General features: G+C 37.5%; 2 protein-coding genes across 2 annotated transcripts; both read left to right on the top strand.

Moving 5' to 3' along the window:
• Window positions 1-2048: 2048 nt before the first annotated feature.
• Window positions 2049-12685, top strand: LOC117963638 (gamma-aminobutyric acid receptor subunit delta-like). Its single transcript, XM_034904460.2, has 9 exons — window positions 2049-2438; window positions 6734-6846; window positions 8219-8286; window positions 8667-8887; window positions 9438-9520; window positions 10161-10298; window positions 10797-10952; window positions 11172-11389; window positions 11789-12685. The coding sequence occupies exons 1-9, from the start codon at window positions 2371-2373 to the stop codon at window positions 12086-12088; spliced, it is 1365 nt and encodes a 454-aa protein (XP_034760351.1). The 5' UTR covers window positions 2049-2370; the 3' UTR covers window positions 12089-12685.
• A 140-nt stretch (window positions 12686-12825) lies between these two features.
• Window positions 12826-17784, top strand: LOC117425637 (transmembrane protein 26). The gene is made up of 4 exons (XM_034042745.3): window positions 12826-14024; window positions 14698-14903; window positions 15858-16002; window positions 16313-17784. The coding sequence occupies exons 2-4, from the start codon at window positions 14704-14706 to the stop codon at window positions 16925-16927; spliced, it is 960 nt and encodes a 319-aa protein (XP_033898636.1). The 5' UTR covers window positions 12826-14024; window positions 14698-14703; the 3' UTR covers window positions 16928-17784.
• The last annotated feature ends 1951 nt before the right edge of the window (window positions 17785-19735 follow it).

Raw genomic sequence — 19735 nt, 5'->3', positions numbered from 1 at the left:
TTTTATAAAGTCATAAGCTGCTCTCTCCGTTGAGTTTCAAAAGTAGATGACAAGAATTTTATGAGCTTGTGGAGCTAGAGGGGGAATTCCTACTGTGCTTGAGTGCTTTTTATTGACAGTGACAATTTAATCACTGCACAGTTATTTTAGAGGAAAGGGACGGCTGTTTGTTTGAGCTTAACAACCTTCCATTTTAACAAAGAAACAAACATTAAAGCAATGAAAGCAAAAAGGGTTTTTCCTTTACTGCTGGCTGGATGTGGAGTTTTCTTTTACACTGTGGTTTGCGTCTTTCAAATATTGAAATATCGATATGGAGGGTAGTAATCTTTAAATTAGATTAAACACTGCGTGATTCATATGTGCAACAGCATTATGCTATTTATTTACTTGTATGTGCTTTTATTATGATGGCTAAAATCAATGTCACTGGAGAAAAAGTTCAATATTTCTCAGCTCACTCCCCAATGTGAGTGCGCATTCAGTGCATACAAAACAAAACCAAAAAAAAAAAAAACAGAAATAGGAAATTTGGGTCTGATTGCGGAAGCTGGCAGGCACTGGTTTCTCTGGTTAGTGCCCAAGGGAACATTCTCTCCTATTTTGGGCCTTGATTAACTGATGCCTAGTGACTAAATATGAGTGTGTGTGTGTGTGTGTGTGTGTGTGTGTGTGTGTGTGGAATCCACATTAAGCTTCTTAGCTGCAGATGTTTACTTTGATTCCAAAGTTGTTAGACTGAAGAGTTGCCGATGACAGGCGCTACAGTACCATGTGACTGAGTAGATCCTGACCAATTCACTCCCCTTCTCCAGATGAGGCAGAGACACACTTTCATACAACAATCATACAAACAGTAATACAAAATGAAAGCATACAAAAATAATTCCCATTTACATGCTTCTGGTCATAGTCAGTATTAACAGGATTTGCAACCCTGGTCAGCTTTAAAATAAATATGTATGAGTGACTTAAAAAGGTATTGCGAAGAGGCTGTTTTTATGTTCGGAGGCAATGAGTTCAAAGATGAGATGCTTCATATACAAAGGCACGTTAGTCCATATTAGATCTCAATTTAGGGATTTTAAAAGTAGGCACATCATTTGATCTTAGTGCATAGGGAGAGTTACCTGTGATAACTCAATATGGAGAAACTCAGAACCCCTCACAATGATTGTAACTAAATAAATGAAATTGGATTTAAAGATAATTGACTGTACCTTTTCTCAGGGTTTTACATTGCATTACAATTGTAAGTGTTGCATAAACAGCAAAAGCTTCACCATCAATACAAGACTAAAACAATGACTGCACTGGTACTGTATGTGAAACATTTTGAAGCTCTATTTTTTTTTCCTACATCAGATATGCTGGTACTCTACAGTATAAAGAAAACATCAGCTGTAAGGCTTATTCATTTGGAAATATTAATGACTGCAAGGCTGAGGACCACAGATGCAATTCTATCTGGCCTAGTACCTCATCTGTGATAGGGTTGCTACTCTGTGTAAATGACAATGTTTTTAAGTGTCGGACAGCGCTTCAACCATGCAGACATAAACCACTTAAAAAAAGCACAGAGAAACAAGGCTACTCTGTTTATTTCAGCTGCAAAACAGGCCACACAAAATTAGAGCTACCTTTTGTGTAAATCTTCCACTAACTATTTATATGCCTCTGTGCTGAAGGGACTCTACAACAAAAGGAGACACTGAAATAGCCCAGTAAGATTATGCTCACTACACACTAGCTGTTCTGTTCATAATATGCTTTGCATTATGATTTCAAACATCAAATTATACAGTGTTGGCAGCTTTCACTGAGACTGGTTTGTCGCCTTCCTCGGGTTCACTGACCGGTCCACCTTTCTCTAATTTCTGAGCCTTTCATTAACAAAACGAAACTCCAGAACATGCAATTAAATAAACAAACACATACACCTGACATCGTTAAAATACTTACTTAAAAAATTGCACAGGGAGAAAAAAAATTCTAAATTGATGACACTTTATTTGTCATGACTATAATTGCACACGACCTTGCAGAAAAATCAGCACGTTTTATATTTCTTGACTTAAATTCTCCCCCTCTGTGAGCTTATAAACAGCTTGAGGAGAACACAGACAGCACTGGGAGGGTTAAGCTGAGTTTTTGGTCCAGTCGGTGTGTGCTGAGCTAGTGCAGAGCGGGTATGAATGTGTGGAGGATAGCAGCCTGTACTGCACAGGAGTTCAGTCACTGCGCTACAACGACTACATAAGGGAACAGCAGCAGAGCACGAAATGGGAAATCTTAAGCACAGTCCAGGTTTAACTACATGATTGCATTGATTTGATACCGTGCGGCAGAACTTTCTGTGGGGCTGAAGAGATGGAGTTCCTCACTTTATTTGTGCCATCCCTGCTTGTACTCTCCATCCAGCAGTATAAGTTTATCAGGTAAGTTTCTTTAGCAGTCACAGAACTGCACGATTGCAGGAGCCTTTATTTATTCATTGAGATTATGTTATTTTCCTTTTTTTTTCTCACATTATCTACATTGTTTTTGTTGTTGTTTGATATTTTAGGTAATGTACTGCATTGCATGTGATAATGATGGGGTTTTAAAGGTCATTAATTTGGACTAATTTTCTTCATTTGTTAAATTAAATGCATGCTGAGAAGTGCTGTATCCTAAACATTACCAGAAATGAATAATGCACATTATTATTATTATTATTATTATTATTATTATTATTATTATTATTATTATTATTATTGCAAGAAAAACATTGCCATCCAATTGGTTTTGTTCCACTCCACTATTCACCTTGGAAATACAGTCTGACAGTGAATTTAACACTAATCTCTTACACTTTATAAAATGAAAAAATAAAAGAAAGGACGATTACACAGATTACACAGATTACACAGATTTCATATCATCCTGACTCTTCAGCAGTCAGTCAACCCCAAAATATGAGCCTTCATAACAGTACACTATGGAAGGGTTTTGCAGCATGACAAACTATCAATGACAGTCGTTCTTTTGTGGAATGATCATGGTGTAAGTTCCATTCTGTTACAGATGACAGACGTTCTTTTGTGGAATGATCATGGTGTAAGTTCCATTCTGTTACCAATGACAGCCGTTCTTTTGTGGAATGATCATGGTGTAAGTTCCATTCTGTTACCAATGACAGTCGTTCTTTTGTGGAATGATCATGGTGTAAGTTCCATTCTGTTACCAATGACAGCCGTTCTTTTGTGGAATGATCATGGTGTAAGTTCCATTCTGTTACCAATGACAGACGTTCTTTTGTGGAATGTCAACTTTCCTATTGTACCAGGAACTCTGCACCTTGTCAACAACTTTCAAGATGCCACTGCAAAAAAAAACCAACCAAATAGAGTAAACATTAAATTAACTTGGTCACTGAAAGAACCGAACATTTTCTTGTTTCTTAAGACAGGTGTCTGCTTGTTTAAGGTGCTTTATTCTTTACACTAAGTGTCTCTAATTACTGTGTATTTACATAGTAGCTACTTAGTAAATACATGCATACTTACACACAATTGTATTGAAAAACAAACATATCTTTAGTACTACAGCCATTTCCTATCAAGGGTATTATAAATTGCTGCTCCCAAACTAGCTGGGTTATCACACATTAAAGTTAACTTTTGATACAAGCAGCTTTAACATCATTCTCAGTTCCCTTGATTCCACTTTTATGACGACGACTGATTCTAGAATCAGCAATGGTTTATGTAAATGTCACATTTCACAGGAGAAGATTCTTCTTTGAAATGAGGAGCACTGAAAGGGTTATACCAGTTTATTTCAGAATTAAACTGAATTAAAATAAACCATTTGTTAATAAGGAGTAAGTATGTTGCATGCATCAAAGTGTTAGCCCCCTCCTAGAATATATAGTAAAAAGCTATAATCATCTATTACAAGATTGATCTCTGTCAGAAAGGATTGACTTGTCAAGTACCTGCACTGAAGGCTTCTCTGTCTCATTCTCTTGGTTTGAGAAAGTATATGCCATCTTTCTGTGCTTCCTGTTTTACTGTAGGGCAGAATGATAGCTATGATGAGTCCTTATCAAACTAAAATAATATGCTTCGTAATGGTCCTGCACATTATGTAGAATGGGTGTTAATGGAAATGTAAGATCTACAATAATAATCTGAAAACATGAACAATGTATAAATAGTTTATTTGCGATTTTATGAACGGACAATAGATGTTTCCTAAGTAGCTCTGCATAACAATTAGTCCTTCTCATTGTGATTGAACTGTACATTATTCATGGACAGTTTAATATGTACTTGCAGCCTGAAACCGCCCCAAAAACATCAACTAGACAATGACTGGCTTATATGTAAAATATGTGCTGATTAATGGCCTTTCACAGTGACTAGATGCTTCGCCCCTTTAATTAAACCACTGTTATCCAATGTGCTAAAAAATAATGATAGTTGAAGTCTAACCTAGAATTATGAGCTCTAAATTGGCATTGCTGTGGACGACTAGAGTAAGTGCACGTGTCACTCAGTGTCACCAGCACAGGTATTTTTAATGTGCGACACACTAATGCTTATACAATTTCAATATTATGTACAGATTTCAGTATCTATAAGGTTCCATCAGCAAAGCATTATTTTTGTAATGTGTTCATGTTTCAAGAAAAAAAAAAACACAGTAATTAGAGACACTTAATGTAAAGTGTTACCCATTTTCTTCCGTGAATAGCTAATCTCTGTTATCAGTGAGATATGGAAGTATGTGAATCATGCTTTTATTCAGGACTGATGAGACTTCTGATACACTACATTGAAAGTTTGCCCCTTGCCCATCTCCTGTCAAGCTGCTCCTTTATCTCGTACTTTTGTGTTTATTGAAGTCTATCCTCAGGTATCGATTTTTCCAGTACCAAATACTTCAGGAGCATCCAGCAGTATCCACACTGAAATCTAATCCTTATTTTAAATCACACACCCCAAACCCAGATGGGAATTAAGAACGAATGCGGCTGTTTAAATTATTAACCAGTTATTAAAATAGCAAGATTTCCCAGCTACATACCTAAAATAATCTGGTTTCCTTTTGCACTTGCTCTCTGGAGAACAGGTCTCAGGAGAAGCTCATAATATCCTGAGCTTTGTATTAATGAGGACAAATACTAGGGTAAATTAGTTATTTATAACCCTGTTGGATTTGAAACAGACAGCCCGGTTTTTGGAAGTTATTGGAAGAAAAAGATAGATAACCTGTCTGTAGTCCTTAGTGGCACATCTACTAAACTTGGTCCCACAGGTAGCGTTGCATGGATCTTTGCACTCTTGCAGGGATAGCGAGGATCATTGGCAAGGGATATTTCTTATGGCAAGTTGAATCAAACTAATATGACTATGTCTGTTCTGTGCCTGCATTGTGAGTACAGAGGACTTCAGGATTCAGAGCTGTCAATCATATAGCTTTCACAAACCCTGGGCCCTTCACAAGCAGAAGAACTGCAGGAGGAGTTTTTCTTTCAGACGTCTAAAGACGTACCTGAGGGCTGAATCATAACCAGTGAAGAGACACTGGTATGGGTTTCTAGACAATGCCAAAACATACTGGGAATAAATGAAAAAGAGAAGTCTGTTTCTTTTTAAGTTTGCAAAAAAGCGATGCAGGGCAGACAGGCAGACGTTCAGTTCACACTATCATTAATTTACCTGAAAGAAAGAAAGAAAGAAAATAAAAACAGCGATTTCAGAATCAAGACTCGCTCTTTCCTTTCTGTTTCATTCGGTGTGCAGCTCAACCCATTGAACGAAACCGTGCAGAAATACCAAAAAATTGCCTTTAAGCCATACCTATAAATAAAATGGTAAATTAAACATCACTGAAGAGTACTTATTCGGTTCTTGGCAAATTCAATCCTGCAGGCTTTTTTTTTTTTTGGTGGGGGGGTCTTGCTACTCACAGACTAAGCCAATTATATTTTCTTAATCCAAACCACATTGGAACTAATTAATTTTTGTACTTATTTTCAGAAATAAAATTGCATTTCTGTTTCATTTAGATAAATGAAAGGATTAGTGTCTACATTTCTGCTGAATTTAATTGAGTAACAGAGGGTACTGAGTTATAAATTAGTTGAAGCAAGAGCAAGTTAATTGAAGGCACTGTTTTTTCACATTCTGTCCAAATGGTTTGGAATGTGTTGCAATGTTCCAGAATCCACAGTTTAATAGTATAATTCAGGGATTTATTTAGAATGTCCTGAATACATCCACAAAGCCATACATTCATTTTTTTAAATTGTCAGACCCTTTGACTAAATTGTCAGCTTGTTTACTCATGGCTCACAAACACGAAAGGGCACTTAGGAATGGCTGCTTCACTTTTTAAACCTTGATATGAATGAATAAATGAATTAAAAGCAACTGAATTAAAATGAAATGAAAAAGCACTAGAAACACATACTTTTGGTGTTTGCTGGTCAACTGAGGCTGGCACAGCTCAACTGGGATGTAACAATGCTTTTGTCAGGTATTCCGGCAAGACCTGAAGATCACACTGCCCTCTGGTGCACAAATAAAGGGTTGCTACTCTAAATTTACTAGCAGTTAAAATTAGACTGATAAGAAACCGGACTGCAATGTATTTGTGTTTCCTTCCCTTATATACACTTCAACCTATAAAATGCAGCGCCTATAGAAAGGGACCTTAAGTTTTCTTTTTGTTCTTTTTTTAGGGCCATGAATGACATTGGCGAGTATATCGGAACAGACATTGAAATATACTGGCTCCCTAATCTGGATGATTTGATGAAGGGATATGCTAGGAATTTCCGCCCTGGGATAGGAGGTGAGTTTGAAATATATTGTCATCATTGCATAAAGGGTACAGAAAGGTGGTGCTTTGTAAAAATGCTGTTTAAATGCTTTGCTTACATGCTGCTCACAAAATCAAGGAGATAATAATAATAATAATAATAATAATAATAATAATAATAATAATAATAATAATAATAATAATTATTATTATTATTATTATTATTATTATTATTATTATTATTATTATGTTTAATAGTTACACTCTATTGTACAGTTCAAGCTCAATTTGAGGAGAGATGTATTGAGACCATTAGGTTGCTTTTAGCTTCTGACATTTAACCCCCCAGAATATGAGGGCTGAAACACAAAATGATTCTATAAAAGAAGAATTATCCAAGTTGCTCAAGTCGGGTTTGATTGATTCAGTTCATTGTGGGCTTGAAACTTTTTAAAAGTTCCCAAAAAAAAAAAAAAAATGATCTAAGACTAATTAGATCAGAGCTCGTTTTCCATAATTAACTGGTCTATTAAGCCACCTCCAAGTGTAACTATCATTTGTAAGAAAGTAATATTAATAATATACCAGAATAAATTACATTAACGAGAGCGGTTACAACGATTAAGCAGATTTGTCTCTTTGTCTGCGCTACACTAAAGTTTATAACAGAGCCCATCTGTATTGGCTTGAATAGAGTACAGGTAGCTATGACGACTACTTATTGCTTTAAATCTTTTATGAAAGGTGTTCTTTTTTCAGCAATACATTAAATCAAACAGATTTTTTAAAATAAATTTTACCCGGAGACTTGACTGGCTTTGGAAGTACAGAGTTAGCTGTGTATCAACATTATATTCTTTACTAAATTTGGATAATGTCAGTTCAATAGTTCAACATCCTCGAGGAATCTAGAGTAAGGGAATTTATCAAGTGTCACACTGATCATTTTAAACAGGCTGGTTTCTACAGCGCGCACTTTCTATTTTCGGTGTATAATCTCTTATCTCAAAGAAAACGATCCAGTTCATATCAGACCTGCTTACAGTACTGGATATAGATCGCAGAACACTTCTGATTTATTCTCTGTCTCTGCCCATCATGCTGTAACAACAGTGTAGTGATCGCATTACATTTTTGACCTGTGAGTAATTAATTGAACTGGGCTTTTTTCCTCCTTTTAAATAAAAGCCTAAAGCTGGTCAATATTTTTGATAATCTACCAATCTGTCTATTAATGCCACCAAAATCTAGAATTCAACCTTTGGTAATAAATATATTTTGAGATATTTGGACAATACCAATATAACCTGGCTAACTCTTAATTATTATGTGCTGTGTGTTGTCATAAGAAACTCTTCAGTTTCAGTGACTTTTGTTTATTTGAATTTTGGTGTATTTTGCACAGGTCCTCCGGTGAATGTAGCCATGGCTATAGAAGTTGCTAGCATTGATCACATCTCGGAAGTTAACATGGTAATGTACCATTTTCCCCTTTTAATAAGTGAGCCCCTGTCTTAAACAGCAAGGAACATGCTTACTAAACTGACCTGCTGAATAACAACAAGCAAGATATGTCTTTTCTTTTATCAAGAAAAGCCTTGCATGTAAATCTGTTCATGAACAGTTTTATTTATGGTTGATTCTCAAGTCACAGCTTGTATCCCATTCTAATCAGGTCAAAACAGTGATACAAAATACAATAGGCTTCAATAGGACAGCCTTGGCCATATGCTTTCAAACATGTATCATTCTGACAAAATTGCACAGTTGCAGGGTGAACACATTTTTTCTTGTAAGATTTTTTTTAGCGTCACTGCTTATCACTTATACCACTCTTCTGTGTCTCTTTGAAGGAGTACACAATGACAGTGTATCTCCGTCAAAGCTGGCGGGACGACAGGCTCTCGTACAACCACACCAACAAGACTCTGGGGCTGGACAGCCGCTTCGTGGAGAAGCTGTGGCTGCCGGACACGTTCATCGTCAACGCCAAATCCGCCTGGTTTCATGACGTCACTGTGGAGAACAAGCTCATCCGCCTGCAGCCCGACGGAGTTATCCTGTACAGCATTAGGTACAGAGATCCCAAAGATCACGTAGATACCTTGCTATTGGAATCATTTACTAATGTGTCTGATTGGAGATGAAAATGCCTTTTGCTTTAAAACATGCTTTGAAGAACGGTTATTTGGGCCTGTCAAGTTCCCCATTCAGGATGTGTTGATAATTATTATTATTATTTATTTCTTAGCAGACACCCTTATCCAGGGCAACTTACAATTGTTACAAGATATCACATTATTTTTATATACAATTACCCATTTATACAGTTGGGTTTTTACTGGAGCAATCTAGGTAAAGTACCTTGCTCAAGGGTACAACAGCAGTGTCCCCCACCGGAAATTGAACCCACGACCCTCTGGTCAAGAGTCCAGAGCCCTAACCACTACTCCACACTGCTGCCATGCGGATGTCAGATGCACACCTGTTGATGATTCCATGTGAAATCATGTAATGCATTATAAAATATATGCATGGCTTCTATTGTTCTTGGAATTCCCTCCAAGCTCATTTGAGATCAGCTTTACTTGCAGGATAACATACGTACTGTTATTCTCTTTCAGAATTACCTCGACAGTTGCATGCGACATGGATCTCACCAAGTACCCAATGGATGAACAGGAATGCATGCTGGATTTGGAGAGCTGTAAGTTACATTAGGAGGCTACTAAACCTACCAAAGAGTACTGCTCATATCAATTCATCTCACAACAATAATGAATGTGCACTTAATGATGTGGCTTGGCAGAGGAGTCCTTGGAAGTCTAAAGCACCCTCACCCTCGAAGAAGAGAGTGGTGCCTCTGGGGAGACACATGGGGCAAAGCGTAAACCTCACAGCGCCACTGCTTGTGCTGTCCCTGCTACCTGCGTATAGTGAGGCTTTCAGTCTCCAGCGCTGCCTTCTATCGAGCACCAAAAATTAATCTGAAAAATGAAAGCAAGAGGAAGTGACATGTACTGTAGTCGTAGATTAGCCACTGTATAACCTCCTACAGTATAATGACTAAGACTTGAATATATTGTTGTGGGTAAATACCCCAGGTAAGAGGTATTCAGAGGTGCGTGTACTCTATTAAGAGGTATAAATCCACAAATGCCACAAATTCTGTATTGAAATAATGCCTAATACCCATCCAGAGTCATTTCAGTGCAGTTATCAGACAAGGTGACAATATCTGGCATTACAGTGCATGCTGAGAAAGGGGGTCCCAAGTGCCCACCCTCTATACTGGTCCTACTACCTGTGGTCAACACTACCTGTATATATATATATATTCATCCCAGATGGCTACTCTTCTGAAGATATCGTGTATCACTGGTCGGAGAACCAGGATCAAATCCACGGGCTGGATAAACTCGAGCTGTCTCAGTTTACCATCACGGACTACAGATTTGACACAGAGGTTATGAATTTCAAATCTGGTAAGAACATGTCCAGCTGTTGTTCAGACAGTGGAAGGTTTTATATCTTAATCTTGGACTTGGATCACTTACGTAGTCTAAAAACGTCCTCATGTGTCTGCATTTAAATAAAACTGAATTATTTGACTCTTTTAGACCTGTACGAATATAATCAGTTCTAGCACCAGAAACGGCTAAAATGACCTTTATGTATGCTGAACTGCCCTAATTAAAAAGAAACCTTCATATATCTCCTTAAGAGCTTTAAAACTCTGCATGTTAAGTGCATCTGCTAACTGAATGGTAAAAGGCCTAATAAATCCCAGTTATAAAAAAACAATGAATTGCTTTAAACCCAAGTCCGTATGAAACTGTGTTAAATCAGCCGTAATCACAGCAACCCTCACCTGTATTCAATTGTCTAGCAAAGTGAGAAAAAAACAAACTAGTTAAATCATGTTGTCTGTATAGAAACCATGTGAATTTGTCATTATTTTACATACCTGTGCTTTTGCCCAGCCGGTAGGTTTCCCAGGCTAAGTCTTCGTTTCCAGTTACGGCGAAATCGAGGAATTTATATCATGCAGTCCTATATGCCTTCCATCTTATTGGTCGCCATGTCTTGGGTTTCCTTTTGGATTAGCCAATCAGCTGTGCCTGCAAGGGTATCGTTAGGTAAGTTATGTATATATATATATATATATATATATATATATATATATATATATATAAAAAACTAAAGCACCATCTTAGTCTTGTACAGTAGAACAGTGCTAAGATTGGCTCTGTATTCAGTGTCAGACAAGGAGAAAAGGAGACACTCATATCTTTAGTTTTTTTTAAGGATTCTGCTCATCTGACCCTTAGTTTAAACGGTGGCGTCTCTTTTCCCAGGAATCACCACGGTCCTCACAATGACCACCCTCATGGTCAGCGCCAGGTCGTCTCTTCCGAGAGCGTCTGCCATCAAGGCCCTGGACGTTTACTTCTGGATCTGCTACGTGTTCGTGTTCGCCGCCCTGGTGGAGTATGCCTTTGCTCACTATAATGCCGACTACAAGTACATGCGGAAACCGAGAACGAAAATCAAGGCAAACAAAACGGGAGCAGAGGTGGGTTTCTTTCTCATTTCACAGTACAGTGCGTCCATTCAGCATTCACGGGTTAATCGTGTGGACAGCAGATTGCAAATGTAGTATACTCCTCTCAATATACCCCAGATCCCCAGAGCAAAATAACATGTTGTCAAATTGGACTTTAAATTAGCACAATCTGCCTTTGTGTGTCAGGTACTGTAATTAACATTTATTATTATTATTATTATTATTATTATTATTAAGCGAGTTAGAATCAATCCTAAAACCCTTTTGAATGGATTATTTCCAAGTTTCTAATAAAGTGCCATAGCAAATACTGATTCATTAATTTTCGATCAATTCAGCCCAAGCCACAAATATCAAGATTTATATGTATTTTATGCATTACAGCTTCTTTTTTTTTATTTTTTACAGTCCATTATAAAACATGGCACACAAGCCATGGTGCTGTTCTCCCTTTCAGTGGCCAGCATGAACCAGGACTTGATGATTTCTAACCGGCAGCACCGGGCCCAGAAGCCCCCTGGGGTTCCCTACGGCACAGACGAGGTCGAGAACGGCAAGACAAAGTCTAAGAAGCATGACAGCAAGACAGAGAAGAAGCCCATATTCAAACCCATTGGCGCAGACACCATCGATATCTATTCAAGAGCCGTGTTCCCTGCAGCCTTTGCTGCTGTCAATGTCATCTACTGGGTGGCCTACACCATGTAAATACGATACATATATATATATATATATATATATAATGTACAGAGAAATCAAAAACAGCAAACTCATCAAATCACTAGATATACTTCATGAAGAAGAAAAGTGATTGATAAACTGAAAACTCACTATTTTAATAATTAGCTGCTGTACAGTACACGATAGAAATAGCCAGGCAGGCTGATGCAGTTGTTACGAACATCAATCTACCTAGCTATTTCTACCATGCGAGCTGAAGGAAGCGAAAGCTGAAACGCTGGAGCTAATAGTGAGTTTTCAGTTTATGAAAAGTTTATGACATTTCATCTTTGTTCAATATAATAATGTACATACAAAAAGCAACAGATATTGATCCGATACTGTAACCCAGAATCCAAAGACACGTGTACAGGTAACGGCTTGCCCATTATAAGACATAAGACTCACAGTAATGTATCATTTATCAGTTTTTTCCTCTGTTGTGGTGCATGTATTTTCTTCTTCCTTTGCCGTGCAGAAGACACTTCGCTGTTAGTGAACTGCCTACAGTTCTTTTTTCTAGTTTTACACTTTGGATGTTTTCTCATACCCTCTCTGTCTGTATTAAAACACTTAAGAGCTGTTTCCCTCCGGTCCTTCAGTTCAAGAGAAATGTAGTAAGTAACCACGGGCCATATTATCAAAGCTTTTTACTCGTTACATTAAAAAAACATCAACTGCAATTGTAAATAGCAGGCAACCTTTGACTACCACTTATTTGTTATTTCAGGTTTGGTCATTTTGGTAAGGGTGTATTTTTCCTTTGTTACTCATCAATTATTTATTTTTCTGACCAATCCAGAACCCTCATGTTTTCTGCCTATCCTATTTGAAAAAGTTAAATCCGCTAAACTGAAGCAGCTACAGTATTGCAAAGACATTATCTGTTTTGATTTGCTCATTAAAGAAAAACAAAAAAAAGATGAAACATCATTTGGCTATCAGTGTTTTTTACCAGATGTGATATAATATGTGGCACATATTCGTTTAGCTTGGGTTATGTTATCTTGCCAATGTAGAGTGTCGAGTATGGGCAAGCAACAAGCCATGAGGAACACAATGATGCAATAAAAAATGACAACTAGAATGCAATTTATGTCGTCTGTGGGTGAAAGCAGTCAAAAACTACCCCACATGCTCATTGAAGTAAGGACAATGATGCACAGTTTACAAACATTGAAATTTGCAGGGATGTGAAAGTTTGCTGTTGCTTGTATCAGGAATTGCAGGACTTTTTCCATAAGTCCTGTGTTTGAGACGTATGAGCAATTCAAAACACACTGTCTGAACACGTTTATCTTGAAGGGTATTGATGGGTCGAGACATCTCTTGGGTGGGGAAGGGAATAACCCTGATATAACTGCGAGGTTTACTACGTGCTGTTATTTTTACATGGAGATAGCTTTGTTATCCATAGTTCAAATGATGACATAATAAGGGCTGGTTTACATGTTAACAGTTTCAAAGCAGCTTTGGTCAATGCTTCTTTATCTCTAAGCCGTTCATTGCAAACCGCACACATTTTACACCCCATTTCCTTTAACATGAAAAACCCCAGACCCCTTCAACCTTGTCCTTTTCAAACACAGACACTGGAGAACCTACTCGCACAAACCAGAGAATGTTCTACGGGTCACACGCATGTGAACCAGTATTACTAAATATAAACAAATCTGTGTTTACGTTTTTTTGTCTAATTGGATATTGCAAAAGAGGTTTTGATGGACTTTTGTGATGGACATATATTTTTTTCAATTGCCTGTCTGGATCTGTGACAAATAAAACTTCTGGGAACATCTGGAAACACCTGGAAACATCTGGGCACAGGTACATTCCTTGTAGCCTCATAAATAGAAAGTGCCAGTAAAAATCATCTGGATAAGGAGATCAGGAGCAGAGAAAATCAGACTGGAGATCACATACGGTAAGTATTTTATATCCTATATCACTTCTTATATACAGGTAACATATTTACATGGTCAATATTAATGTAGTCAACATATTTCAAGTTTAAAATACTAAAAGACTACAATAATCTGCTGTTATACCCAAGTAAAGTTTTATTGCCAAAATATATCTGTACACACAGTAGAGACCACATAATTAACAGCTGGCCAATAGTTATATAATAGTATACTTTATATACCGTATTTATTCTTTTTAGGTTAGTTTGTGAAGATGGCAGATTAATGACTGACTCATGGTTTTTTTATATACATTTGTTACTTTGTTATATATGTAAACTATATAGTTTTAATGGCAGAAATGGGCAGGGTACTTTCTAAAATATTTTCTTTCCTACTACAATACAATTGTTCCACTTATCTAAAATTTGGGAAAATGATTTAAAAAAACATCAGATCTTCATACAGTATAAATCTATATACAGTCAACTGTGATACCCACTATGACCTGTTCCTAGTACAGCTAATATATCGAGTTACAATACACTGCTTTTATAAAATGACCGCTCTCTCAATCCCTTTTAATTCATAGATCTGAAGAGGGATTCCCTGTTAGACCATTTGCAGAGGTCTTTATATATATATATAACACTTATTACGGCTCTTTATCACCCACCCTGGCTTTTCTGTTAGAACTCCATGAAGATGTGTAAGTTGCTGAACCTCCTTTTGGCCACGCTCAGTCGAGTTTTGTTTGCTGTCCACGGCGTGGTGACAGTGTGGAGGGTGGTCTCGGTGAAAGGAGACCCCATCTACTGGCTCCTGCTGATCGGAGTGGGGCTCCTGGGGGTGGAGATGGCAGTCACACTCAAACGCACACAGAACGGAGAATGGAAATGGTAAGAGCAGGTCGGAAAAAAGATTACAAAACATATTCCATTGATTTGCACAGCGGCAGAACTAAACACAGCAGTCATTTAAAACGTTCAATAGGAGCCACATTACTGGTGATTGAGATGGCTATGTCATCAATGGCTAAAGATCTGGAACACCTGTTCATCTTGACTAATTAAGCCAATAATTGGTGCAATTAAGTAACTGAGGGCTCGGGTGAAACGAAAACCAGAAGACCCAGTAGCTGGACCAGTGGTGCAGACCCCTACCTTAAAGGGTAACACTTTAAAATAATGAATTCCTGCTGAACACCACAGGAATAACACCTGAATATGTTATGCACTTCCTTTGAGTTCTCAAGTAATTCATTTTTATTCAGCCCTGTTAATTCCCTACATTCATTCCATGTTCCTTTGTAACAAATGATGTTGATCGCATGTATATGGCATGCATTCATGCACAAATTAACACTTCTCACAACCCCCTGGTGGGCGAGTAATACAAGGATCTGTAATAAATATACATTAATATATAAACAGTGGCTGATTGACTTTTGCTGCGTCTTTTACATTGACCCTAAGCTATTTTGTAATTAAATAATTCAGCATAACTACAATATTTGAATGCTGTAGTCCTAATGTGGTCTCATTATCTTAAAGCAGCAAGCAGTTCCCTTTTAATGAACCTACCCTTATTAAAATGAGATGATTATAACTAGGAGTAGTTATTCAAGCCGTTGGGTTTGTGCTTTCCAATTTGGGTTTGTTTTACTGATAATATCAATGTTTGAGTCCCTTGGTAAGTGGAATATGGTATGTTTTTAACACGTACAATGCCGTTGATAAACATTTGTTTAAATGTTTCAAATATTTTGTGATTTTAGTGCTGGTGAGTGGTTCTTTCCTTGACCATCATAAATGGCAAAGAGACTATAGTACCTATTTTCTCAATGTCTGTAGGTTCTCCCCTATGGTGTTTCTGTACTTGAGCACAGTGATCCCTTCAATCTGGTTTCTGGAACTCAATTTGTTGCAGTCGAAACTGTCAGCCAACGTCTCTCACGGGGGTACAACTGATCTGCTAGCCAATCTGCCGATACCTGTGGTAGGTAAAGCATGTGGTGCATGAACAAGAATTACAATGTCTGTATGCTTTTCTTACTTTAATAATATCCATATATGTGGTACAGTGCTGTATCACAAACCCCAGACACCATATTAAGGTATACCTAAAAAATAAGTTGAAGTCTTTGTGTGCTTCCAGTGTCTTCATTGACCTGGCTGCATTTGATATAATATACCACTGGTCACAAATTATGAGAGGGGGGTAAAGGAGGTTACTACATCAACCCTATCAGCTGCCTTGCCTCATCAATAAAATATGACAGCTATTTTCTAATATGTTGTTGAACCAGGAGCTGATTTGCCTGAACCCCCAAAACTGGGCTGCCGGGTTGGAGCAGACGATGCTGATAGTATTAGTTTTGGGCCGATGGCTCATGCCAAAGGGGGACATGTCCCGGGACCAGCTCTCCCAGCTCCTTATGGTCTATGTGGGACTGGGGGCCGACATCCTGGATATCTTTGACACCTTTAAAGAGCCGGAGGTGGAGACCAACCGCGGCATCCTGCTGATCGGCTTGAGCCTCTTCACCTGGGCTCTCATGCAATTCCCTTTGGTCTTGACCCAAACGAAACCCCACAGCTCTCCCCTGGATGTCAGCGTCCCCTCGGAGGCTGGCAAAGAGCCACGGCCGGAGAGTCCAGTGGACAGCGGCTGTGTGTCCTGCTGCTCCAGCGAGGTCTGGAGTCTGCTGGTCACCGTGGGGATGCAGGACGGCCCCTTTCTCTTCTATCGGCTCTACCTGATGGCTCGGGAGAACGTGCTCAACCAGCTCATGATCTTCTTCACTTGCAAGAACATCCTCATCGTCATGATCGAGATCTACAGGATCGTTGTGGTTCAGTGTGAGAAGAGCCGCAGGGGAGGGCAGCAGGATTCCTCCTCCGACGAGGCTGAAAGACCATGAGAACATTTTCAAAGGGTTTTTACAATTTCAAACCTCTAACCCAAGACAAGGCAACATTGGATCTGCCGGCCGATCCATTGCATGACTTTGTTCCAACCGGTTTCTTAGTCATTTAATTGCTAAATATCAACCAAGGGACCTGATTGAAACAGTCTTGCAGTGGATGGACTGTAAGAACCAAGGTTCCCTAGCCCTGCTCTAACACCTTCTGGGTTTTAGTTTAAAGTATGGTACACCCTCAAAACGAGATGGTCCATCTCAAGGGCCTACCGAGCATTCACATTTTAAAATCATTTCTTTTTAACATTAGGTAACGGTATTTGAGAATTTAAGCACCACTAATAGTTGGATATGGTAACTGTGGCCTCACTATATATATATATATATATATATATATATATATATATATATATATATATATCGGGATGTACAGAACATTTAGATTCAATCTTTAAGATACATTTTCTGCCACAGGAAAAAATACAAATATGTTAAAGCAGAATAGAACTCCTCTTTAGTGTTTCTATATATCGAATATTGCCTATAATATACTGTAACTACACAACTACATTCAGATAGTGTACCAATTCTATAGATTGGCATCTGTGTAATTGCATTTGTATAGCAAAAATAACAAAATGATTGACATGGTTTGTACAACTACAATTGTTGAACAAATAAAGGAATAGTAAAAAAAATATTCTATAAAAATAAATAAATAAATAAACTACAGTATGTCATTCAATTTGTATTAATTTGATTAAAGTTTATTGGATACAACCCATATCGTAATAACTCATTGAACTGCTGAGAAACCAATTACCCTGCTATTGTGAATGTATCTGTACAGCACCATGCAGCGTTAGAAACAGATAAAGTAATCTAGTTATTGATTCTGCACACGTGTAATTGTCTTGTACTTGGACATATTTCCTAATATACATATTATAGATGTAACATATCAATATTTTCATCCAGACTGATCGGATTTTTCTTAAGTAGGATATATTTATTTCTCTGTTTTCCTGTTCTATTTGTGTTATAGTACCGGTACTGGAACTTTATCAGAAGTAATGTGCTTTGCTGGCTTACTGAAGGATAACTTCTGTATTTCATTACCATTCACTGTTGATTAATATTGCGCCTATTCCAAGATAATTAACAGCTCTGAAGAACTGCAGTTGCACACATCTCCATAAGATGGTACTATAGTTCCACCTGATGGAAATTGGTATAGATAAGTATATAATAATAATAATAATAATAATAATAATAATAATAATAATAATAATAATAATAATAATAATACAACACATATGGTTCCGTTTGAATGTTTTTAATACAAACAAACAATGGGGGTGACAGTTTTTATCTCCAACTGTAAATGAGAAATTTCATTCAGTTTTAGGTGTTAAAGATACCTGTGATGTCGACATAACTGACACCAAGCACAAGCAGATAATATTATATATTATAATTAGACCAATGCTTTAGCAGTTAGATTTGCATCAAAGAAACCATTAAAAGAATGATATTATCTGTTTGTTTTTCCTGCACATACCTAATAATAGCTTAATAATAGCTGTACTAGGATATAATGTAATATATTTTAAACAGCCATAAAAATCAGAGTGTGGTGAAATACTCTATTAGAAAAAGCTAGTCATTGTATTTGGAATCAGTAATAAAATTATTATTATGATTATTATTCATAATAATAATAATAATAATAATAATAATAATTTTTGTGTTGGTGATAACAGAAAAGCAGCACTTCACACATTTACACATCTTTGAAACTCAATTGCGGCATGTTTTTTTTTTTTGATAGACACCAGTACATTTCTGTCTCTATGTCTAATTCAACTCAACATGAGTTTGTTCCTTTTTTGTTCTGCCGCACATAACCTGCTTTTAAATCTCTCACTCTTCATGTCTGCTGCCTCTGCAGAAAGCCTGTTTATTGTGGTGTTTTATGATCTGTGTAAAAGAGTCATCACTAACTTAGATGTTTCAAGAGGCCACTTGCCACTAACCTGAGTAATAACAGGATTTCTGTGGCGTTAAAGCTGCGCTGGAGCTGAACCCATGAAAATGAGCTGTATAAATTGGTCTCCTTATGCAGATTCCTGCTTCCTCCCACGCACAATGACGCATTATGGTTTTAGTATGCCTTTTTTGCTCATTTGCTTGAGCATTACAGGCAAAAACAAGACCCAAAGGACTGACTGTTTTAAAAGATCACAGACACCATGATAGGTAAATCAAAGGGTTTGACATCGCGCTGTCCTAGGCATGGTTTCAAAGTGATAGCCCTCACCTCCCAGTTCCGGTGTACAGGGAATTAACCCGTTTCAAAGTAACTAGAAGCTGATTACTAATTGTGCTGTACAAGTCAGTCTGTGTAGGTGTCGCTTTCTGAAAACAAATTCATTAGCAATGTTCTGTGACTGGGAACAGCACAATAATAGTCCAATATGTGTTCCAGGTCTGCCTTTTGCTGGGATTCCATTGGGTAACACTTGTGTATTCACATGTGTATTTACATAGTAGTTACTTAGTAAATACAACGCTATCATGCATAGTTACAGTGCACTTAACTTGTAAATCTATTTAAGTACTCAGTTGTATCAGAAATATGTTAGGGGGTTTAGGGTTCGGGTTAGGCTTAGAGTTAGGGTAAGGGATAAGGTTAGGATTATATCATGCAAAAACATTTACACATTAAGTGCATTGTAACTCTGCACAATAACCTTGTCATTATGTGTAAGTACACATGCATTTACTAAGTAACAACTATGTAAATAC

The sequence above is a fragment of the Acipenser ruthenus genome, chromosome 20, assembly GCF_902713425.1.
Source record: "Acipenser ruthenus chromosome 20, fAciRut3.2 maternal haplotype, whole genome shotgun sequence".
In the NCBI taxonomy this organism is placed as follows: Eukaryota; Metazoa; Chordata; class Actinopteri; order Acipenseriformes; family Acipenseridae; genus Acipenser; species Acipenser ruthenus.
This window is presented reverse-complemented; position numbering and strand designations above follow the sequence as displayed.

What these genes read in the sequence shown, in the direction of transcription:
- LOC117963638 (XM_034904460.2), top strand. Translation starts at nt 2,371, where the DNA reads ATGGAGTTCCTCACTTTATTTGTGCCATCCCTGCTTGTACTCTCCATC. An exon ending in CAGCAGTATAAGTTTATCAG is followed by an intron (nt 2,439 to 6,733) that starts GTAAGTTTCTTT and finishes TTCTTTTTTTAG; the next exon opens with GGCCATGAATGACATTGGCG. An exon ending in CAAACAAAACGGGAGCAGAG is followed by an intron (nt 11,390 to 11,788) that starts GTGGGTTTCTTT and finishes TATTTTTTACAG; the next exon opens with TCCATTATAAAACATGGCAC.
- LOC117425637 (XM_034042745.3), top strand. Translation starts at nt 14,704, where the DNA reads ATGAAGATGTGTAAGTTGCTGAACCTCCTTTTGGCCACGCTCAGTCGA. An exon ending in CAGAACGGAGAATGGAAATG is followed by an intron (nt 14,904 to 15,857) that starts GTAAGAGCAGGT and finishes CAATGTCTGTAG; the next exon opens with GTTCTCCCCTATGGTGTTTC. An exon ending in CCAATCTGCCGATACCTGTG is followed by an intron (nt 16,003 to 16,312) that starts GTAGGTAAAGCA and finishes TTGTTGAACCAG; the next exon opens with GAGCTGATTTGCCTGAACCC.